General features: G+C 37.2%; 1 protein-coding gene across 3 annotated transcripts in view; it reads right to left on the bottom strand.

The window, feature by feature from the left end:
- Positions 1-25,766, bottom strand: part of PDE312 (Nucleic acid-binding, OB-fold-like protein) — a 245,643-nt gene that overhangs the window by 42,922 nt on the left and 176,955 nt on the right. Inside the window, exons 14-15 of one of the 3 annotated variants that reach the window (XM_089820551.1) lie at positions 4,027-4,399; positions 3,841-3,925 (exon numbers count right to left, since the gene is read on the bottom strand). In XM_089820551.1, coding sequence (XP_089676677.1) covers positions 3,866-3,925; positions 4,027-4,399 — 433 coding nt within the window. In that variant the 3' untranslated portion in view covers positions 3,841-3,865. Of the gene's footprint in view, positions 1-3,839; positions 3,932-4,026; positions 4,400-25,766 lie in introns of those variants that run through there. The other 2 variants (XM_089820550.1, XM_089820552.1) reach the window with 2 other exon arrangements.

The raw sequence follows: 25,766 nt of genomic DNA, 5'->3' as shown, positions 1-25,766 counted from the left end.
AATAAAATAATCATAAATTAATAATAGATATTATTTAGTAACTTAGTAGTAAGCTACTGTATTCGTTTCCACTATCCAGCTTCATATGATGATGTCATTTTGTAATCAATGTGTTTTGAAGGTTGAACAATCAGATAATTTGCAATGGGTACAATGTGAGAAATTGTGATATATTTGTGTATTTTTTATGAGATTCCTTTGTGTTTTCTAAACTCAAACCAATTGAAACCATTTGTAATGCTTGCACAAATTGCAATTAAGAGAACAACACTGAAAATCCCTCAGTGAACAACAAAGTTCAGGTCAGATGTACAACTGTAGGAATGTCCACAATTTATTTAGTTGTCTAGCAAGTAATTGCTAGTTACAGACCTACATGTTTTCCAAACAACACTCTGAACTGTCCAAACTCGAAGTACGAAGGAATAAAAACATAAAAGCATGCAAATATGTAGGTTGAAATTGCTGTGAAGGACCGTGGATGTGCTACAGAAGTGATAGAAATGTTCTTGTGTTGCTGTCCAGCTAGTTTTGAGATCAGGAAATGAATTAGGACAATGTTGGAGGTCTGACAGTGAACACTTCTTTACAGTTTTTAAACTCATAGTCTCATTAGATATATTTTGTAATTGATTTTGAAAAATAGGAAATGTGTTTTATAAGTAATAATAAAGCTTATTAAGTTGCCGAGTCTTTGCTGAGTTTTCACCAAGTTTTTGCCGAGTCAAAAAATTTGGGCTTGCCAAGTACTCTCCGAGTCCGAGTATGCAATCTATGGAGTGGCCTTTTGTGATTGGGATACTAAAGCTTTTGGTTTCCCTCCTCATTTCTACAAATGGACAGAAATCATGTTTAAACATTCCTCCACTATGATTGATGTTAATGGAGAACTATCACATCTAATCTTTCTTCAAAGGTTTAGAAGAAAAGGGTGCTCAATTGCACCTGCCTTGTTTGTGAATGCAGCAGATGCTCTGTTTTACATTCTAAGAAGCTCTGAGTTGGGACCTCTTGTGGCTGGTCTAAAACTTCCCAACCAAGATGCCTTGTTAAATGTCCAATTAGCTGATAATACAGCTCTGTTCTTGAAACCTATCAGAGAGAAATTTCGATAATGTGATGGGTAGGCTCCAATTTTTTTGTCTAGCCTCTGGCAAAAGTGGCTCCCACCAAATCTACAAACCTTTGGTGGACAGATCACCCTTGACTAGCACCCAAGGAAAGGTTGGGTCTGGGCTGGACCTACAAAGACTGTGAGGTATTTAGGGATCTCCTTTGTTATATCCTCTTCTACTAAAGATATGCAGGACTGGATATACGTTGAGAGGACACACCATAAATGGCAAACACACCTATATTCTCTAGCTGGCATGGTCAAAGTGGTACAAAAGGTGTTAGCATCCCACTTGATTTATTATTCTTCTACTTGGTTATTTGCTAATTACCAAGTCAATAAATGGACAAAATCATGAGAGACTTTCTTTGGTCAGATGGGAAAGGAGCTAGAAAGAGACATTGTGTTGATAAGTAGGAGATAATTTCCACAGTAAGTCAAATTGTGATACTGCTATCAAGATTTAACTGTGTGACATTGAGCCCAACTCATTGACCCATGTTTCATGAGTAGTGATTCAACATGAATGCATCTCTCATGAGACTAAATGGAACACTTAGCACTCATTGGATCTAGGTGATGCTCACAGGGGTGAAGCACCGAGACTTCCCAGGAGGTCACCCATCCCAGTACTACTCCAGCCTGAGCACGCTTAACTACGGAGTTTCCTCCATGGTTAAACCCAAAGCTTGCAACCCCATTTGCAAAACCTTCACCAAGTGTTGTGCCTTATGAACCATTCATTAGAAAGCCCCTTAAGCTCATCAATTGATAAGTAGGAGATAATTTCCACAGTAAGTCAAATTGTGATATTGCTATCAGGATTTAACTGTGTGATATTGAGCCAAACTCATTGACCCGTTTGGGTGTGGTGTTGTTTTCCTAGGAAGTTGGGTTGGTTTGGACCGTGCGATTTAAAGTCACTTGGGGCTTCCCTTGCCTCTAACTGGATCGTCAAAGTTGTGCTAGGCAATGAGCCCTGGAAGCTCCTAATTACAAATAACATTATGAGGTTCAAAACAAGAAAAGGTAATGGATGGAATGACTTGAGCCTTTGTGATATACTTATGGGAGATTTTGATCTATGGAAAGTGTTGACACAAGTTAGGGGCCTATTGTGTTCTAGAGGTGTTTTTGGGGGTCCCCTTTCCTTCTCAGTGGGTTGATAGATCTCTTTGGCTGGGTATTGAGCCAAGTAACAAGCCCCTTGCTCTGACTAAAAGCTGCTCTGCTAAACATTCGGCCCCTGTGGGCATCTCTTCTGTTGGGGACATATTGATTGACAATCTCCTTGGGTCATGGGAGGAACTTTATAGGAAGTTAGGGATTCCTCCCACATAAGAAAACATATACTCTGATTGAAACGGCCATTGGAGGGCTCTTCTCAGGTAAAATCATGCATACAGATTCCTTTTTGAAACAGCATAAATGGCAAGATAGTACTTCCAAAATTTAAACAGATTTATGAAATGCTAAGAAATGATTCCAAAAATTTTGCGTGCTTGAATCAGCGCTGTGGCATCAATTGGCCAAGCTCCAAATGGCAATTGATACTCAATCTAATGTGGCATCAACCTGTTGGGCCAAAAAAACTTTTTTTTTTGTTGGCTTATTTTACTTGAGAAGATTGTTGTCTGTAATGTTTTTTCCTCTGTGGGTGTCATTCGTGCGTCCTATTTGCTTTCCAACCTTCTTGAGTCTTGTGAAACATACCTTTTTTGAATGGCGGCTCGCACAATTGGTATGGTCTATCTTTTCTGGTTCCCCTGTCTACTAAAACTCCCGCCCTGGTCCATCTTCAATATAAGTTTTGGCTGGATATGTTGATTTGTTTGATGAAAAAATGAACAAGCTTTGGTCTATTTTATCTGCTGAAGTCTTGCAGGTTTTATGGAGAGGAAGAGGAGCCTTACTGAGTTTAGCTTCAAACTCACTCATTTTATGACCGTGTTGCAGGTATCTACTGTTCTTGAGATCCCAAGAAGCAGGTTTATGATTCTATCCCAAGAAGGTGTTCTTATTTATAAATCTGATATCAGTGCTGCACATTATTTCAACACCCATAAAAATTTGCTGAACCAGAAGGAGATAGATGCTCTGAATCAATTCATGAAAAGACGGAGGTATCATGAAGGATGGGAAAGAAGCAAAGAATACTGTGACAAAAGTACCAGATTCCTCATGTTCAGAGGCTTTTGATAATGCTGTTCCTGATATTTATCCCCCCTTGGGAGAGGCTTGACAATGATGACACCAAGTGTAGCAACAATATAGTGGGGTCACAGGACTCATGATGACCCGAGCTCTCATATTTTGATTCAGAACCTATGTTGTAATTATTTTGAACTCCTGATAAAACTGCTATATATACTGACGGTTGAAATGTGATAGTCTAGTTAGATGGTTTGAGCCGTAATAGTCTAGTTAGAAGGTTTATAGCTGCATGCAGTTAGATATGATAGACATATGCTGATAAAGACTAGATGATGTACTCTTTTTTTATCTTAAAAAAAAATGTATATCCATACCATTAAAAAAGGATAACTATTAATAGCATGTAAACAGAAGGATTTACTATTGCACTGCACTAGACCATTCATTAGAAATTTATTAGCTTAGACAAATATCTGATATCAGATGGCAATACATTTGAATCCTATCAATAAAGCATTATTAAATAATAAAAATTAATAGAGGAAAAGTATATAAAGAGTGGAGTAGCCAACCTTAGTAATGAAGTCGACTGTATCACTAATCCTCTGTATCAGATTCTGCTTTTCCTCTGCCTCTTCTTCTCTCATTTGAGTTATCCTGCATCTACTGATCTTTTATTCTTGTTGACCATATTCAGTCACCTTGTAGTCAAGCAGTAAAAGGAAGTACAGAATATAACATTAAAAAGAAAAACAAACCTGATCACGAAACATGCCTTGGACATCATTTTTACTGAATGAATCTGTTCCATCAACATGAGGCCCACTTCTTGTGCTAGTACCATTTCTTGTGTTCTTTTTATTTGGCCTTCCTATTGTCTTTGATGCACCATTGTTATCTACACTTTGCATATTAGTTGAAGGAGACTTGGCCAAGTTATCACCAGCATTTTTAGCAGGACCACTGTAAGGGGCATAAATTCTCCTCCTTATCTTGAACAGATCAACATCACTAAGATCACCCAAATAATCAGTACGGAATTTAGGATTCCAGGTTGTGTAAACATCATCCCAGAAAGAATCGTCAGCATATCTACCCGGTTCTTCTATAGGAAGCCCCAATTCTAGGCGGCTGCAATGACAAGAAAAGCAATATTATCCAGAATTGAAGAGATGCGTGTAATGTGAAAATGGACAGAGCATAGGATCCAAACAACTAATTGTCTTGATGGGTCTTAAGAGAAAATTCCAGGTGAAATAAATTTGACTTAAATCAAAGCTAAGATCACTTTAGCATTAAAATAGAGCATAAAATGATAACCAAAAACTCTCTGTAGAACCATTTTCAAGAGAAACTGCAACAAAATACATTTTACATTCTATTTATACAAAATATTACCAGATTCTCTCCAGAATCCCTCAAAGTCTGATTCAATTCTGTACCAACTCTGGTCCTTGTCAAATTATCCACAACTACAAATTTGCTGCAAATTCTGTCAGATGAACCCAGGCAGAATTTGCAGCAATTTTTGAAGAATTTGCTGATCAGCAGCCGAACCTGGGCTGAATTTGGTCTGAAAACATTTTGTAAGACTCTTTTGAAGTGTTTTTTTGCCTAAATTGATCTATTTGATCCCCCGAACCCTAAAGTGACCACTAAAATGACCAAAAAAGATGGACTATATGTCATTTATGCATTTGTTAATGAAAATGAACACTTGCTTATAGAGGAGATCCAAATTAACAATTATAGAGGAATTTATTTTAAAAAGATATGATATCTTTGAATCCAGAGCTTAAAATTTGAACCTCAACTTTTGATCTAGCCTGGTTAGAAATCCTCTAATGAATCCAAAATAAAAATTCAGATAACTGCACTTATCTTTTGACAATTCCTTTCATTCTCAAACTATCCCCTTGATATGGAAATATGTTCCATACATGTGACCAAGCAAGTGTATCATGTTGTGTGTATGGCTAAATGATGCAAATAATATCCTATTGAACTGAAACATTGATATGGTAGTGTATTTTGCTATGTCGCTTTACTATTAGCATAGTGATGTATGGACTTAATTGTTGTTGAATGTAACACACACACACATACATATTATAAAAAAAATATGGTTCTGTATAGATAAACCCGAAATGAATCTGAACCCAACCCAAAAAATTTAAACAAATTTCAAACCCGAATCTCGAACGTGCATCCCTACCAAAATCCAAACCGGCAACTTAGCAAAAAAGGAATACCCACAATTGAATCTTTTATAGATTCTCCACTAAAACAGACTTTGTATCCAGAGTTTCAGTTCTGTAACATGCTTCATTCATGAAAAGTGGAGTTCAGATGACACGAACTAATTACAAATGATGGTGACCTCAGATGGACAGAAGCAATTATAGCAGGGCTCACCCACTGTCAGATATATCATACATGCAAAATCTCCAGGAATGTCTGTCAACAAAAATGTGAATAGCTTTAATTCACAACTATGTAATCTCCCTAAATTTGGAGCCAAGAATGATGTGCCAATTGGAGGTAAGTAATGTGGAACATTGAAGTCATGTGTGAAGGACTGTGGAAATTTTCTATTTTTAGAAAACTATTTAAGGAAAGAAAGTCACTTTATCTATAAAAGTGGAAATATTGCTTTTTAATCAATTAGTAAAATATTATAAAACATTACTTTTAAATCAATAAGTAAAATATCTTTTTAAAAAAACTTTAAAAGAAAAAAGGGGAAAATAAAACAATATGAAAATCAAGTATATTTCTCATATGGAGTGGCCAACTGAAGAAATAAATTAATAAAAAGAGGAAAAGTTCAAGAAAGACCTAGAATCTTACAAAAGGTCTGCATAAGGAATATCTATTTCACCTCAGACTTAGATGCATCATTTGAGTACTATGCTGTTCTTGGAGAATTTTTATTTTCTGCAGTCATTATTAGGTTCAGCTGGTTTGAAGGAGAAAACCCCTTAGAAATTAGAAGGTTGGAGAAAACCTAATTCTACATTGATAGGTGGATCTATCCTATGTTTACCATTGTGGATAATTTGCAGATTGTTTATGTTTGGCAGCGATGAGGAAAATTTGTATTGTAGGTTTTTACATCAATCCTTGGCAACTAGGGTTTGGAACAACTTGAAAGATATTCACATGAAAAAACTCTAAGTTGGGTATTTAAGATTTTGTTAGATTTTGATGATTCAACCAAGAGGATTTCATGACAGCACTACTGCGATCATTTTGATATATTTGATGAGGGTGTCATCGGTAAATACTGTGTAGCCGATGGGCCCTTCGAGAAGAATCTTGTTATCTAGCTAACATGTTGTATATAGCCAACGGACCCCTTTGGGAAAGTTCTTTAGAAAGTATTTATACATCCTCCGGGATCATTGTAATCAACATCCTAAGCATAATGTAATGCCTTTGGCGTATGCGAATAATACAAGGAGTTCTGTTGTTCTTATCTATTGCCTATATGCATTAATTTCTTTACCCCGGTACAGTAAACATTTGGCGCCATTGCCCGATGGGCCTGGAAAATAAGGAGGAGGAATGAAGACTAATGCCGAATCAGCTGAACAAGAATAAGAATAAGCTGAAGGAAAAGGATGAAATATGCACAGCACAAGGAAATCTAATTTTAACACAGCAAGCCGAACGCAGAAGAAGGTTTCAGAAGATTGCCAACAGACACAGAAGCGCGGAGGAATTATTGGAGGAAACTCAACAGCGAGTGGAGTTGGTGGAAGAAGCTAGGGAGGAGTTTTTGAATTTGTACTAGCCAAGGGAAGAGAATCCAGACGGAAGGGAATCGACTCGCACGGCTCAGAGTGCCAAGGGAGCACGAGCGTGGAGTGAACTCTTTGTCCACGATATACTTCCAGAACAGACAAATTTGCTTAACGGAGACCCTTTCTTCACCAAAAAGCACAACTGTCGGGATACAAAGCGTTGGTGCCCGAGTACAAAGCATTGGCATTGGGATACAAAGTGTTGGTGCCGGAGTACAAAGCGTTGGTATCGGGATACAAAGCGTTGGTGCCAGAGTACAAAGCATTGGTATCGGGATACAAAGCATTGGTGTCGGAGTACAAAGTGTTGGTGCCGGAGTACAAAGCATTGGTACCGGAATAAAGAATGTTGGTATTGTAGTACCCCCTACACAACATCCAGTAGTAATGGCAAGACCAAAAGAAAAATTGCTGAAATTTGATGGTTATGGAGCAACCGATCCAACAAGACATTGTAAAACATGCGAAACAATTTGGAGGGTGAATGGCATAACCGATATAAACGAATGGATCCAACAATTTTTGGCCACCCTACGGGGTGTTGCAATTGATTGGTTTGCTGATGTAGATCTACAAAAATTAACCACTTGGGACAACCTTAAGAAGGAGTTTACTGCCGAATTTCAACTGCTCCACGACGACAATGAGATCGTAGCCGAGATATACAACACAAAACAAGAGAAAAATGAAATAGTACGAGTCTATGCCAGGAAATTAAAAGACTTGATAAATAAAATGGAGAATAAGCCAGCTGATGGGCTGCAAAAAAGATGGTTCATTGAAGGCCTACACTCGAAGTTGCGGAAGAAGAAGATTGTGCCGCCATCATCATACACAGAAACATACAATCAAGCGATGAATTTTGAAAGTGAGCAGAAGACGAAAAAGAAGAAGAGTAGCTCGTCTGATTCAGATGACGACGCATCCTCAGAAGAAGAAAGCAATGAGGACGAAAAGGACAGCAAGAAGGTTTGCACTCTCCAAAAGGATATGATTCGGATGATGAAAGAATTCAAGAACATGCAGAAGGAGACCAAGGGAAATGAGCTATGGTGCACTGAGTGCAAGAAAGAAGGCCATACGAAGGGATCTTGTTCGAAGGACCAATTTTGCGAGATTTGCCAGATCATGGGACATTACACAAAAGAATGCCCTTTTAATCTGAAAACAAGAGGACCTCAGCAAGTGTTCCTCACACACGAGGCTTCCGTGTGAAGAGGGAGCGGGAACAACAATACGGAGGGTGCCACGTTGGGAGGATACAAAAATAATTAGCGAGAACAAAATAACAACAATGGCAACAATAATAATGGCAGCAGGAGTCGAATTCAATACGATGTGAACGACTGACCCATAGTTCAATGTCAAGCATGTAATTTGTGGGGCCACTTTGTCCATGACTGTACAACGGCAAACACACTGAAATTATTATGCAGATGGTGTGGACCTGGCAATCATGAAGATGCCAAGTGCCCGAAGTCAAGAGTAAATTTGATCACCATCGGGACAGACGAAGAGGAGGTTGTGGCCATTACATGGAAGCAAGTGACAGTGTACCCCAACCCGACGAAAGAAAAGAAGAGACTGGAGGAAGCGCAAGCAGAAATTCAAAAAGCAATGCAGGCAAAGAAAGCACATCTGAAGGACACTACTGGTACCTTTGCACGAAATTACACAAAACAGAACATCGTACGACAAATATTACAAATTGAGGTACCCGTCAAAATAAATTATCTACTGCTCACTATGCCTCAACTCCGTACAGCACTCACGAACATTGCTCCAACTGCTAAGTTACCAGCATAACAAGGAAGGGAGAAAGAAGGTGGCACAAGCGTAGAAGATTCGATGCTGCTAGCGCTCACATCCAGACAGCGCTCACATCCAGAGGGCATCCGGTAGTCATCAAGATGGGGATTTTGGGAACTGTCTTGACAGATACAATTGTGGACGGCGGGTCAGGCGTGAATGTCTTACTAGAAGACACCTAGAAGAGGGTGGGACAGCTGACGCTGTAGCCACCTACGTTCCAATTATTAATGGCGAACCAGCACAGGATCAAACTGTTGGGAGTCTTGATGGCACAACCAGTCACTATCGGAACACAGCCGTTCCTACTCGATTTCGTCGTCATCCTGCTGAAGAGGAGAGGATATGATGCCATTCTGGGCCAAGGATGGCTCATATAAGCAAGACTGGAAGAAGAATACCCTATCAATGGAGCGCAAAGGCAAAAGATTCATAATTGACCTGCAATTGACCTGCACACACAAATGCTAGGTGAGGAGGCAGCGTCATCGGATTTCGAAGGCGAAGGTAGAGAGGATGACGAGGGGAAGAAGAGAATGGAATCTAATGAAGAGGGAGTATTGAGACTGGAAGGAAGGTCGAATGAGGACGACCTAGACTCGAACAACCTTTTCCATTGGTAGATGGAGGATTACGAGCTCTTTCCGAGCTATAATATGTTAAGGGTCGACGAAGGTGAGAAAGAAGAGAGAAATGAATGTCCAAAGGAATATAGAGAAGCGGAAGAAGGAAAGGCGGTTGGGATTGAAGTTGAAGGGAAAAACATACAGTACGAACCCAGAAAAAGGAAAGATTCCACTATACGACCGCGCAGAACGAAAATGTTACGGCGAATCAGGGATATAGTAGAAAGGTGCTAACAACAAGGAAAACACATCATATAGTCTGCATAGGAAACCCTATCAATGGAGCGCAGAGGCAAAAGATTCATAATTGACTTGCAATTGACCTGCACACACAAATGCTAGGTGAGGAGGCAGCGTCATCGGATTTCGAAGGCGAAGGTAGAGAGGATGACGAGGGGAAGAAGAGAATGGAATCTAATGAAGAGGGAGTGTTGAGACTGGAAGGAAGGTTGAATGAGGACGACCTAGACTCGAACAACCTTTTCCATTGGTAGATGGAGGATTACGAGCTCTTTCCGAGCTATAATATGTTAAGGGTCGACGAAGGTGAGAAAGAAGAGAGAAATGAATGTCCGAAGGAATATAGAGAAGCGGAAGAAGGAAAGGCGGTTGGGATTGAAGTTGAAGGGAAGAACATACAGTACGAACCCAGAAAAAGGAAAGATTCCACCATACGACCGCGCAGAACGAAAATGTTACGGCGAACCAGGGATATAGTAGAAAGGTGCTAACAACAAGGAAAACACATCATATAGTCTGCATAGGAAACAAAGAGGAACGGTTTAATAAAAGCTTCAGTGGTATAGAGTGAAGGTTCTAAAATCAAGAATATAGTTATTGACGGCAAAGAGTGGCAACCAACGGAATTCATAGTACCAAATGTCAAGAACAAACTGGGCGATATGGAAAACCTGAGGGAGAGATCGTGTAACTTAAATATGGCCACAGAGGTGACACAGAACAGACGCAAGGCATGGCATGATAAACACCTAAAACTGAACAAATTCCAACTAGGATAGTTGGTGTTGAAGTATGGCGAATGGAATAAAATCAAACCAGGCAAGTTTAAAGTGAAATGGGTCAGGCCAGACCAAATTCAAGAAGTGGGTGACAAAGGAGCAATAAAACTACGGATATTAGACGAGTAGGAAATTCCGAAAACAATGAATGGTTCCAAGTTGAAGATATATCATACTCGAAGTGTTTCGTCATCGCCGAATATCGAGAAGCAGTGAAAATGTGAGTAACAAAAAAAGAAAAAAAAAGAAAAAAGAAATAAATAAAATAAAAGTGAAAAAGAGTCACCATACGACGACTTAAGTAGGCTAGAAGGCACCGTATGGCCTTTTTAGAAACTCATGCCCGTACGGACTTCAACATAGAAATCTCCAAAAACATCGTACGAAGTGATATCGCGTATGACAAGCAAGGCATGGAGGCAACTTGGAAACCATACGGCTAAGGGTATGGAGGCACTCAAGGGATTATGCAAGGGGACCGTATAGCCTTTTCAGAGACCTCCATACCGTACAGATTTTGAAGATTAACTTCTTTGCTTGAACCGTATGAAATTTTTGAAGGTTGACTTCTCTGTTGGAGCTGTACGGATTGTGGAGGCTGGTCTTTTAATTGGCACTGTACGGCCCCTTCTTCAGACACCATACAGCCCTTGTATATTCAAACACCATACGGATTTTTACATCATTCAAATGCAGGAGCTAGGTAATCATCGTACGGTCAAGTTTCATGGTCTATGGATGCCGTACAGCTTGATTCAGGAGAATTAGGAAAATATTTGAGGCCTTCCGTACAATATCCGTACGCTCAAGAAGAATGGAAGTTTGATTGTTCAAAATTGCAAAAGATCACCGTACGGCTACAGCCCCTTTATGTGCAGCAAAGATTGTATTCTTTCACCGTACAGACTTTTAGAAGAAATTATCCACAGTACCGCCATACAGGTATGCACTGGCAGAGGTCGATTTTGGCTGAGGGTTTTGCAGGCATCTTCCGTTTGGTCAAAGAAGAGAAGGAAAAAGGAAGCAATCAAAAGAGGAGCAAAAAAAGAAAAAAAAAGATGGCAAATCAAAAATGTTCAGAATGAATAACGCATGATGCCAAAGGGAAGGGAAAAACATAAACACGTGAAAAATGCAGGTAGTTGCCAAGAATAGTGTGGGATTGGAAGAAAATCACAAAAATAGTGTGTTCCATGGACTTTTGTGTGGGTTTGAGAGTGCTAATTTGGTCTTGGTGGTGCACCCCGCTAGAGGTGATGCCCCCTAGACCCCCAGTCGATGCGGTTATTAGTCGTGGGAAGTGTGACCAATTGATGAGACCTGGAGCTACTACAGGCATAGTGTGCCAGAGGTGGAAAGATCAACGGAGCAAACCTTTCGAGAAGGGTGATATGCTTTGGAGCACTCGGAGTAGGTGTTTGACATGAAGCTGTCTTGGTAGATGCATAGAGAGTTCGGGAGGAGCTGATCATCCAGTTGAAGGTAGTACAGTGACACTTGGCTCAGGGTACCCAAGAGTTGGAAACAAAGAAAGCAGGACAAGTGGCTATCAAGGTCAGCTTGGTTAAGGAAGCAATATTATGTTAGCAGAGGCTACAGATGCAACGTGGGTTGGAGACTAGTTTGGTGCAAGCACGGGAGGAATGTGAAAGTGATGTGACAGAAATAGATCTATCTTGTTGTAGTTAGTCAGTTAATATATTTTGTTTTGTTATTTTGTCTCGAATATTTTGTAATTGTCGTCCAGAGATGAATTTTTCTTTTGGGGGGGATGATGTCGTCGGTAAATACTGTGTAGCCAACAAGCTCTTCAGGAAGGTTCTTGTTATGTAGCCAACATGTTGTATATAGCCGACGGACCCCTTCGGGAAAGTCCTTCGAAAACTATTTATACACCTTCCGAGATCATTGTAATCAGCATCCTAAGCATAATGTAATGTCTTTGGCATATGCAAATAATACAAGGAGTTCTGTTGTTCTTATCTATTGCCTATATGCATTAATTTCTTTACCCCAGTACCTGACAGACCCCTTCGGGAAAGTTCTTCGGAAAGTATTTATACACCCTCCGAGATCATTGTAATCAACATCCTAAGCATAATTGTCTTTGGCGTATGCAAATAATACAAGGAGTTCTGCTGTTCTTATCTATTGCCTGTATGCGTTAATTTCTTTACCCCAATACGGTAAACAAAGGATTTTGTTGTTTGTTTAAGCTTGCATGGCCACTAGGATTTTAGACTCTTATTTTGAGATATTTTGATAATTTATGATCAAAACATTTTATCAAAAGTTTCTGAATAGGAGTGACTGGTTTGGGGAGATTTTGGGAGCATTTTGGTGAAGGTTTCAGGTTTCTATCAGCTAGAAATTATATCTGCATATGGATGATTTGTATTTGTGAAGAACGAAGAGGAAACCATTGTTTCAGCCTAAGTATGCCTAGGGAATGAAGGAATAATTGCCATTGCAGACTTATATGGGAGATATCACTGTTAATGGGGATATAACACCTACAGTCATACCTCTTCTACCTGAAGCAACACCTTCTTCCTTGACAAATTGATCATATGACACCCTAATGTGTTGTTAAACCATTCATATGATCCGGATATATTTTTCATTTCATTTGGAATCAGTATAGATACATTACTTAAGGAAATATCTTGTAATTATATCAGACCTATATCAGATTTGATACTGTTGTGTTTTAAACACACATGCCCCATTGCAAATGGGTACCCCCTCTGTTTTCTTAGTTGCTTAGTGTTTGTCGTTGGTGTTAGTTTTGGTCTAGGTTGGTAGTAGTTTGAGTTGCTTGATCTCCTAAACTAGTTGGGAAGGTTGTAGTATCTTGTCAAGTTTGGGTGGAATTTTGTTCAATATGTATGAAGTTGAAACGTTGTAATTGCAGAAGTTATAAACTGAGGATGAAATTATGAAAATTTCACTATGTTAGAATTGCAAAAGATTGTCAAAATGTTGCTAAATTCAAGAATTTCCTTTTAGGGGTCAATTTTCCACTATTTGGATGATAACTAAAACCAAGAGTTGAATGATGAAACTTTGTTTCAATGTGCGAAAGTAGAATCTTCCTTGTCATGGTTGATTTTCGACTCCTAAGGAACATTTATAAGTTTAGGTGAAGAGGAGTAGAATTTCATGGTAAACACTGAATTTCCACCATTTGACAAGTTGGGCATAGAAAATTCCATGCAAATTTGCACAAATAACCAGTAAAATACTAATAAAATAATCCAGAATTCGTTATTGCATTATGAACCAGCAATACAATAATATACATGCAAAATCCAATCTTAGAAACAGCAGCAACAACCAGATTGAAAACACAAAAATGAACTTGTAACTCCAATTGCGAACTCTGATGTAAGTTAACCTCCAATGCTGAACCCGGCGAGTAGAGCCTAAAGATTTCATCCTTTGGTTATGGACATGAAGTTGAACACTCCACAGATTTCTTCAAGAGAAACTCCAAACAAAATCAATATCCAAGCATAGCTGCAAATGAGCTCCTCTCCCTTCTTTAAGCTGGTCCAGGTGACACTTCACCTCCCCCCTTCAGTCTTTTATCTTCTTCCCCTTTTGTCACCTTTTAATCTCCTTTTTTAATATTAAAATTGTCTTAAAATATTCTGCCTTAAGCTCCAAGTAATTCCCTTCAAAATTAATTTATGTGTTGGGCTTAAATTCCCTAATGTCCCAAATAGGGGGCATTACAGTCCTCCCTCCTTGAGATTGCTTGTCCTTAAGCAATCAATACAAGATCCCATACACATCTACAAGTAGCTCTTTAGTCTGATTTGGAATCATATCCTGTCACACTGTGAAGCAAAGTGTCCAAATACTACTCTTTCATTAATAAAATTCCCGAATCCCAAATCAACTAGTAAAATCTAGTTGCACCCTACTGTTGCATTACTTTGATCTCAACTGTACCAATGCTCAAACTATGAAGTGAATTATCCATAATCCACAAAGTGCAAAGTATTCCTACGATAAACTCTTGAATCCCATAAGATCCTATCAACATGATCCTAGGGTAGTAATAGTGGTCCATCCATCCACTATCCTCTTAAATCATCCAACTTCAACAGTATGTTACTCTACCCATGACAAAGATACCTCTGATATGCATGAAGATTAGACCATTAGGCCACCATATATTGCCGCTATAGGATATACTATCATGAAGAATGATGTTGAAGGTGCCATTGTTCCCATGTGTATTGAAGAAATCCAACTCATGCAATATCTAGTCTCAAATCATACCCATGCAACTCAATTTTTCTTTAGTCCCAACCAAATCTGAAAATGTAATGATAGACCAAACAGGATAGCCACAAATATTTAAAGCATGGATGAAGAACATATCACCAACCAATGGATTAACAACTGCGTTATCATATTGTTGGCTCACTTATGGAACCCATTTAAAATTTTAATCAAAATACCCCCTACTTGCATGTCCTGCTTTGATAAACATTTGCTTTCTAAGTTAAATTCTGATAAGTGAGAAAACAGATCTTGAACCTCCCTGATCCAGTTCAGTCAGGTTTAGTGAGTTCAATGAGGTTCTCACAGGTTCAACATGGTTCAGACTAGTTCAATCCAATTCACAGGTTCAAAGGGTTCACTGGTTTAATGTGTGCAGAAGTTCAGTGAGCTCAACAATTAAAGATTTAAAACTCAAGCTTAGACAGTGGGAATGCAAAGACAACATTTCAATATATCTTGTTGTTACTGATTTGCACATCAGTCTTTTATTGTTCCTCTTAGAAACACCAGATAAGTGATGGTGATGACCGGAATGATCAATAAGGCTAAAATATTGTAACATGGGATTTGGGTATTTTTGTTTGATTACTACCAAGCCTGCCTCTGATAACTAGACTGACAATCAAAATGGAGGATTATTCTTTTGCAAAGGAGCTAGAGAATGCAGAGTTTCTGCCAGGTCTGCTATGTCAATTTGGAAATAGAATAGGTGTTTCTCTAATCAATTCTAGAGATGTGGTGGAATTTTTCATGGACCAGCTCGCACAAATGCATTTGGAACCTATCAGCAATCAAAGCCTTGACAACTGGTAGTCTCCATGTTATGGGAGCATAGGCATCGAAACAGCTACAAGCTCCAGAAGATGACCAACTAGCAGATTGGGAAGTGCTTTGATGAATCAGAAGGCCAACATGTGATCAGACTTTGGTTGAACTGCGGGTTGAAGATAGTTTGAATGTCTGTGCTCCCTCGGTTATACTCCTGATGTGATCTTCGGTCAAACTGCGATTTGAAGATAGTTTGAATGTCTGTGCTCCCTGGGTTATACTACCAGTGTGATCAAAAGAATTGGTGAAGGTAGTTCATCGACAAGGGAGCCCATATTTTTATCGGTTCTGTGCCGTTGATGATTAAAAGTTTGGATGCATCCCAATTAGCCAAAGTCACTTGCATTCTGGCAGCAACAAGACCATCAAATTCCATCAAAGCGAATAGATCCTGATTCCTAGCCATGAACTTTAAAGGAAGAATCGCACAAAGCACTACCACAAAGTTCACAGGAACTATATGAATAGGTGTTCAGATTTTGGTTGGTGACAGAATTAATCGAGATGTGTTCAAAACACACATATTGGAATGTCCTTGCATTACAATTGCCAGTGCAGAGGCCATTAAGTTTATTCTGGTGACTCAGTCCCATCTGTCCAAGCCAACCCTTCCTGAGCTTCATGACCGTTGATGTTGAATGCATTTTCCTTGTATCAGCCCAAGTGAGTGATTTCTCCTTGCCACATTTAGCCTCCCGGATGGCTTCTTGGTCCACTGTGACAGCTTTGAGAAGGCGACAATAATCTCTGAGATATTTAACTATGCATGCTAAGACACTTGTTGCCGTTTAACATGCATAGCTAAATATCTCAGAGATTATCCTCGCCTTCTCAAAGCCGTCACAGCTGAGCAAGAAGCCATCCGGGAGGCTAAATGTGGCAAGGAGAAATCACTCACTTGGGCTGATGCAAGGAAAATGTATTCAACATCAAGAGTAATTCAAGAAATTTTAAGAATTGCTTCATTATATCATTTACTTTCAGGAAGGCAGTTCGAGACATGGAGTATAAAGGTTTTCTAATTCCAAAGGACATGGAAGCTCAGACAATTCATACAAACTATTTGACAAAATGTCAATGTATAGGTAATGGCTAGTTAGCCATAAAGAAGAAATTATGATGGTGGGTCTGAAATAAGGAATCGGTTAATGCAAAAGGAAGAACACAATGGCACCATGTATATGACTCTGCTCATGTGGTTAATCTATGAAGTACTGCATGTTTGAAAGTGCATCCACCATCTGTCTATTTTAGGAGATTGGGAAGTCTTGATGGTGTACTGAATGAAACGGTGAATTGGTAACACAAATGCCATCTGTGCTAAGTTACAAGGCTCACTGTTACATCCCAATTTTTGACCTAATTTGAAATATAGCCGTTGAGGTCCACATGAAGTCAGTTGGCAGTTTAATTTGTTATAATTTGGCAAAATGGTAAGATAGTCATTGTAATTTCAAGTGAAGATGACATGTTAGTTGATCGTTAATCACGAATTCATGGAATTGAGATGAAGGTTAACTGTTATGATTATGATTAAATAATTTATAATTTAATTATGGAGAAATTCCTTGCAAGAAGCATGTCTAAGGGGTGGAAGCTTTGTCAGAAAAGAATTAGGCAAGGCATCACCATCACTGGGCAAACGAGTAGAGGACCTAGCGATTTGAAATAGGATACATTTGTGGAACCGCATGAGTTATTTAAATAATTAATTTAGTTAAAATAATAGAGCTAAAATATAAAACATATCTCAAAGGATTTTAATTTATATATGTGCATATAATATAAAAATGATTTGGTATCATCATAATTTAATAAAATGATGTTCGTATGTAAATATAAATATAAGATTATAATAATATTCAAAATATAATATTTGAATTATTATTTTCCAACTCTATTCTTCATTTTTAATATTTTTGCTATTTAAAACTTGGAATGATTAATTGATTTTATTTTCGGCAATTCAAATTGTCTTTCCAACTCCTTATTTTTTTCCCTCTTTATTTATTTTCCATATATTATTGTATTTGTGATGCATTTGAAGTCTTCTTGTAACTGAAGGGAGCCAAAGAGTCAAGCTCTTTCTTTTTATTAGAGTCTCATAATCATATCAATCCAATCCTTTTCCATACTTTTTCCTTGCTATCGGAGGCTCTCAAGATAACTGAGATTGATTTCGATTTAGATATCTGCTTATTCATCCGTCTCCATATTCCATCTCATTCCTTGCCGCGGGTTTCAGAATGGGAAGAGAAGTTCATTTCCCCCACTACAAAGCAACCCGGACTGCAATAGAGGTGTCACATAAGACCACTGCCAACCATAATTTCCTGTTTATTCTTTATTCTATGTTTGTGGTAAAACGTACAGAATACCATTTATAATCTGCAGATTTCTTCCCATGTTTTTTTCTCATATTTAAACACTAGTCGTATATCTTTTGTGCCAATGTTGTATAGAAACCATAACACTGCTGCCTAAATAATTCGGTTTGAATTCAAGGAGTTATTTAATGGATTTAAAGGCATGGAATCTGCCAAAATATTATTAATGCTTCTTAGCCATGATAGTGTATCAGTCATGCATAAACAATTATCTCAGCTCAAATTTATTTACATCCATTTATATCTCACAGAGGTGAAAACAATATCATGAAATCCAAACACAAAGGAATTCACCAAGTAATGATGTCATTGTAGGTGAAGAGATGTTAAGCAATATAGTGGATATAAACTTGTGAGCACCTAGGAATCACGGGCATGGTAGCTTGAAATGGTGAGGAGGTGTAGAGAGTCTGCACAAACAATTCAAGTGATTCTTGCTAAGTCCAATCTGATGCTTGTTTGATTTTTCTTTACTCTCATTTCTCATTGTTGTACTAGAAGTTAGTGCTTTGCTTTATATGTTTACCTTAATGATAGTTCATGACAGTACAATGTTAATTTTATTGTTCCATGTCTTTTACATATGAGTGCATAAGTTTTTGTTATTGTCATGTTATGTAGGGTTCTTTAAACGATTTCTAGCACCAGATAAAGCATTGTAACTCTTGATTGTTTTTCACTAAGTATAATATCTATTTTCAGTCAGTACATAATGATAGGTCAGAGAATGAATCAAATATGATCCAACTCTTTTCTTTTCTGATTGGATATCCATCCTTAGCCGGCTAGGCATAATAATTGAGAACTATATATAAATTAGATGTTGGTTTCCTGAAGTACATAAGAGATCAATCTTCGAGTATCCTTGAGAATGCATCATTTATGAATTCAAATAGTAGTGTTTAAAAACCTGATTGTTTAAGTGAAACAACATCAATGCACATGCTATCACAATCTTCCGAACAAATCCAAAATAATATTAACACCGAGCAATTCACCGACAGAGAAGCCATGAATTGGTGAAGAGGTGGAGATAATCTGCAAGAACACGGAAGAGAATTCAATTATGATTAAATTAAGTAATTAAGCATTCGATTTTTGAAATCTTTAAAGAACATTATTATGAAACACAGAATGTGAAATGATGGATGTATGTAATCTTCTTGAATAATTGATGGAGCCGTCTGCTCTAAGAATTCCGAATACCTAGGATTCACCCGGCTGTGTAGCCAAGGAGATGGGTGATGAGGTGAGATAAAAGAATCATCAATAATATGAATCGGTATCAAATATGACCGAACAATGTTTATCATTTTTTTATAATATGAATCAATTAATAGCTCATGCATATTCCGGTTATTGTGATCTCCCGCTGCCAAGTCGTATGGTGAGTTAATTACCAGGAAGCCCAGTGGATGGCAAGAGGTCCCCAATCTATTCTGGGTAAGGAGGGCCTTTCTCTTAGAGATCGTATGGGGATAAGTTGTGGTCCAAGGTTGGGTGGTTAAGCCCCTGACAATGTTTCACCTCTCCCCAAGATGTCAGTGGTGAGTCAGACAGAGATGAGCTATGTAGTCAATTGTTTAACGAAAACAGGTAATATCACTTTTATGAGGTAAGATTAAATTGAGTTATTTCATTGTTACCGTTATTTTACACCTAGATGCAAGAAATAAATTTGTGGATTGTTTTTCATTTATATGAATATCAAATATAAGTATATTTCTAATTTTGAGTTACTGTCACATTTAAGCAATCGAAAGGAAAGGAACCTAAAGCCCTAAATTGATTGAGTGATGACTGGAACCCTAAGTGATACAGTGAACTCAGAAGCCCTAATTGAATCCGTGGTAGCGGAAGCCCTAATTGAATCACTGGTATCGAAAGCCCTAATTGAATATGTGGTATCCAAAGCCCTAAGTGATATAATGGTATCAAAAGCCCTAAATGAACCGATGGTAAACGATGCCCTAATTGATACAGTGGTATGTGATGCCCTAATTTAAAATATAGTGGTATTTAATTGAAATTATCATTTGATTTTAAGATAGCAGTTTTTAGATGATAGTCGTCATGTGGAACTGTTATAGTGAATTTGTGGACTAACCCGGGCAATTGCAGAAGCATCCTTAGTTTGATTTTGATCTTAGTTTTCCAAGGTATGTGGTTTACAATTTCTGCAATAATTTCATTTGATGGTATTTCAAGTTTTTAGTTAAGAAATTTTGTCTAATTGATTTTAACAGTAAATCTTATTCACATGAACATGAATGATATAACTGTCTTTCTATGAAACAAAGTAATAACTATATTCTTTGAGTATGTTAGATGTTAATTTAGACTCCGGAAAACCAAATGTTACACTCATGACCCCATGACATCGAGTCTTGAAGTCAAAATGTATCAGGTGGCAAGCACGGTCTTCCCAATTCCAACAAATTCACATCCATTTGGATTCCAATTTATAATAAAGACAACACAGATATAAGTCAAGGAGCTTCCAAAAAGAATGTAATTGGTACATATAAAACCGAAGTTCATAGTCTCTCTATTTTAAACAGAGTGCCCATGATAAGGATCCTGATAAATTCATCAATGGGTTGGATTTAGAATATCGAGTTTGAAGTACCTAATATCAATTACTCCCACTTTAAGAAATTAACAATGGTGACACATCTCCGTAAGAGGATCATAGTGAAACTATCAAACTTGCACCTCAGACTGTCTTATACTGAACCATGATTGGCAAAAGGGCATTGTAAATATTTCTAGTGTTTTTTCTGATGGAACTTGCCCACTTTCAAGATTGTGACTCCTTTATATCAGAGCCTAATGGAACACTTGAAATTTTGCCTTTACCCAGATACACAAATGAAGAAATGATTCATCTGGTGGAAATATCTGCAAAGAGTGAAAGGTTTTGAGTTTAATGAATGGAACTTGCTGCATTATGTGATACTGCACAATGTAAGGCAAAATACAGAGGTTTTGTTTTAACTATCAGAAAAGAGGAGACTGTATTAGTTTAAGGAGATATAGTCATCAATTCCAGCTATCTTCAACATTAAATATATTATTGTCGTATTAACAATACTATAGAAGAATATTTACAAACGACATTATACAAAACTCTTAAAGGATAAAATTATTGGGAGAGATATGAAAGATAAAGGATTAATTATTAATCTTTCCAAGATATAGTTATGGAACCAAAGATTGGGCCCATAAAACTACTTATTGTAAAAGGGTGAAAAAAAAATGATTCTTTGGAAGGAGCCTATGTACTATCGAAAGGACATAGTTTTGGTCATTCTAATTGTAGTGGCAAATGCAGATTGTGGTATAGAAGCCGAGTCTTTGTGCTCATTTTTATTTTAAATGAAGGAAGAAAGCTTTTGAGAGACTTTGAATTCTTTACTGCTCTCTTCATATTTTATTGATCTTTGCCTCATTAATATCATTCTTAGTATCATTTTTGTCATGACAAGCTGTTGATGTAATCAATTCCGGAATTTGGTTTTCAGATTGCATTACTTCTTGGAAAGGATACGTGCTTCTATTTCTTTAAATGTTTTCCGTGGATGTTAGGAATATAAACTTTTTTCCTTTTTTTTGTGTTCATTTCATTTAGGATTCAACTCTTCTGCATCTACTTGCATGATTATGGGTGGCTGTTAATGAGCTTTCATGTTTTCTGGTTAAATGCATGCTCATATTTCCGTTCATTGCACATCACAAGAGGGAGTTGTACCTCTCAATTCAAAGGAGGAATATTAATCCAATGATAATCTATCCAACTATTAGTGCATGTTCTTGTAGTACTAATAAAGTAATGTTGTGTTAAGCATTAAGTAAGCTTTGTTGGGGCGGGTAGTTAGGAAGCGAGGGGATGCATCCGCTGGCTTTCCCAACCAACCAACCATTATATAAGAACTTCGAATTATAAATGATGTATTCATGTTTTTGGTATCAATAAAGAAATAACATTCTCTCGCCATTTTGGCATGCTTAATTGGTATGAGTCAATGTAATGTCCCCATTTCCAAGATCAATTTTTTATAATAATAATAAAGTTAATGTGAGATAAATAAATCAATAAATATAATTTATAATTATGATTGCATTTGATTAAGTAAAATAAACAATGATACCAGATTGAATTTAATAAACAATATTAAAATAAAAATAATAAATAAACAAATATTAAATATATATCATTTATTGTTATCCTATATCAAACGGATATAATATTATATTATATCATTTGATAAAATATTGAATAAAGAAAGAAAGAAAGAAATAATAATAATTAAATAATAACTAAATAAATATATTATAACTGAATAAAATTATATAATAATAGTTCATTATATGATTAAAATATATATATTATCATTGAGTATTCACAAAAGAAATATTATCGACAACAATATACACAAATATTTATCCTACTTAATTATTTATATTATTCATAGTAATATAAATTTATATTATTCATAATAATAATAATTATAAACACTGATTACATTAATGTCTATAAAAATATAAATCAATACCTAAATCAATAAATTTAAATTAACAAATATTGCCGAGCATATCAAAGGACACGTCCACTTACAGCCAAGTCAATGGTATTAATGAGGAAGGAGTCAGATAGGAGGAGGAAGGAAGAAGAAAAATATAAGTCAAAGACTGGGATATGGTCCAGCGAATAAAACAAGGCACCTGCAAGTAAGACACGGGAGAGAGAGGATTCTGGGCAGTCTTCGCAATCGCCAAGAGAAGATAACAAGTGTTATCGACCAAGGTCAGAGGCGGAGAAGGATAGACACAGACAAATAGTGAAAGACTAGCAATGACAGTATAAACAGACATTTCTCTACAAAACGGCCAAACCATAGTCCAACGTGGATAAGGAACGAATTGTTCTCATTGGGGATATAGCATATAGTTTTAGGTAATCGATACATGCAGCTTCAACGCACAAAAAGGACATCTCAAAACGTGTTTGTATATTAATCAATAGTTGCAGAGAATAGAGGAAGACACTCCCTAAATTAATTCTTATAACTAAAGGGATGAAACAAAACATTGATTGGTAGAAGAAGAATCTAATCAGAATACACTCTATAACCAAAATCCAACTTTGCATCTACGTAGAAAGAGATATTGACTTTCATATCAGAGGCATCTCCTGTCTAAGAATAGACTTACAGGACTTTTGCATTCCAAAATTCACACAATAGTTATCATCCTATTACAATCAGAAGCTATATCAACTACAGCGGAGAAGATTCAGTGTTGGAGATCCATATAAATACAATCAGCAGAACTGGCTAAGGACATCCACTTCATTGCCACGTTAAAGAGGATAGGATACCAGAAGATACAAACTTTACTTGCACTTAATTGGGTCAACCCATCAAACCAACATATATTACCAAGACCGAGATAATAGGTTACATCCTATATGTGAATAAGAACATTTGCAAGTAGAAGAGAATACAAAAACAAAGAAAGGTAATATCTTATTAAATATCAAGACCCACTGGTATAATTCTAATCAGCCATAACACGTGCATAACTCTTATCATATCCTATCTACATGCGAAATGTGTAACTTTAACATTCACAAGCAGAGATTCGAAATAATAATTATGGGTTTGAAAGAAGAAGTGGCTTGTAACTTGGATTGTAGTTGTACCTTATCTTGTCGAGTAACTATCCTTATTTCTTGACTTAGTCAAGTAGGGGTCATTACAGTCAAACTCTGTTATATTATGTGAATCTATGGTACATTGTTATATACATTGTGCCTGATAACCATTCTACATTTTGGCATCAATGCCTAAGTCCAAACCTGAAGGTCATCGGCTAGGCAAGATGGAGTAATGGGAAGACCCTTCCTACCACGTATACAAGTAACAAATAGCGACGGAGAAGAGGAAGAAATAACAAAAGAAGATCAGTTGACACACGATTTGGTGGCGGCTTGGGAAGTTTTTGTTGACTAGTACGTGCAAAGGGAAGCTCAAGAGAGAGCAATTTGTGACAGCACGGTACGACATGAACTTTCGACGCCACCAACAATGTATGATCTACTTGGATAGATCTCCCAACTATTGGCAAGAAACTTGGTATGTGTGGAGGAAGAAAGAGCCAAAACAGAGAGAGAAAGAAGAAGACAACAAGTACTTCAACAGTTCGTTGAAAGGACTTGGGAATTGGAGGAGTGGGACAATAAAAGGAGAATAACTAGGCCCTAAACCAATTCATGCCCCTACTTTTGAATAAATATCCCAAGCGAGTGCCAAAAGAAGAAACTGAGGAAGCCGTGTTGCTAACCTAAGTCACAAGGTTCGCCAAATTTTTGGCTTTAGGTCTGAATTTCGGCAAACTTATAAAAAATGTAAACAATTCATTAAATTCGACAAAAAAATTCGTAAGAAATCATTTTGACTGTCTTTTTGTAAAGAACATCTTTCATTTTATCATTTTTTAGGGTTTTCGGCCCAAAAAACAGTTTGCTCAAAATGCTTTCTTCTGAAGATCATTTCTAAAGGACAATAAGGCGAATTGTCTACCGCAGCTTGGAAATCATTTGTCATCATTTATTGCGGGTCATGGCATTGGAAATCATTTGTCATCATTTATTGCGGGTCATGGCATTGGAAATCATCTGGCATTTGGCATTTGATATCATTGGCATCTGAAGTAGAGTCATCTGCACTTGTTGTCATTTGCCATTTATGTAGGTTGTTTAGCATTTGAGATCATCTCTGTTTGAAGAAGAAGGTCCAAGTTCAGCGTCTAGTGGTAGAGTGGTTGCAACCCGTCAGTGGTAAGATCCTGACAATCACCCAATAGCGGCGGCATCGGCAACAACCATTAGCAAGTAACAACTACCATTTGTAATAGTTAATAACATTGCTATAATGTATTTCATTTTAATTTTAGGTTTCAATAGTTAATAACATTATTATAATGTATGCTATTTTTATTTATTTATTAATAGTAAAATAATTATATGTATATTTTTTATTAGAAAAATGTTAATATTTTATAAATATTTTTCTCATTAGTAAAATATTAATATTATATTTTTATTTATTATTATTAATTTATTTAATATTACATTATTATTTATTTATTTTATTTATGTAAGGTAAATTTACTGTCAAATTTTTTTGGACCTTGCCGAACTTGATCCGAACTTTATAGTTATCGAACTCGAACCTTGTAACTTAGTTGCTAACTTTGAATCTTCACTAGCAAGAGGAAAGATGTCATTTAAGGGGAAGGGTGGACTACTCCTAAAGTGAACAAGGGTTGATTGAAAACACAACAGAAGGTATAGTCAACTTGGCTATCTCTAAGACACTGGGAAGGAAGGAAGGGTGCAGAAATCTTGAAAGCCCTGCACGAAGAGAGCATTTGCAGGAACAAATCTCCAACCTAGAAGAAGGAGATACTCTTGGGCAAAGCAACCAAGAGTCTAGCCCCCTAGGAGGGAGTGTCCAGTTATGAGGGAGCATCTTGGTAGGAAGGAGCGTCTCGGTAGGAGGGAGTGAGTTGTCGTAGGAGGGGAAAGCAATGGTACAATGGCAATAGATAAATAAAAACTCCCTAGATTCACGGGGGAAGGCTTGGAGGACCCCACGCGCCATTGTAAAACATGCATAACCATATGGCAAGCCAATGGAGAGAATGATGCAAATGAATGCCTA

Source organism: Cupressus sempervirens, chromosome 3 (assembly GCF_028749045.1).
Source record: "Cupressus sempervirens isolate cs-2001-9-10 chromosome 3, ASM2874904v1, whole genome shotgun sequence".
Classification (NCBI taxonomy): Eukaryota; Viridiplantae; Streptophyta; class Pinopsida; order Cupressales; family Cupressaceae; genus Cupressus; species Cupressus sempervirens.
The sequence above is the reverse complement of the archived record's forward strand: the minus strand, read 5'-3'. Positions and strand labels throughout refer to the sequence as shown.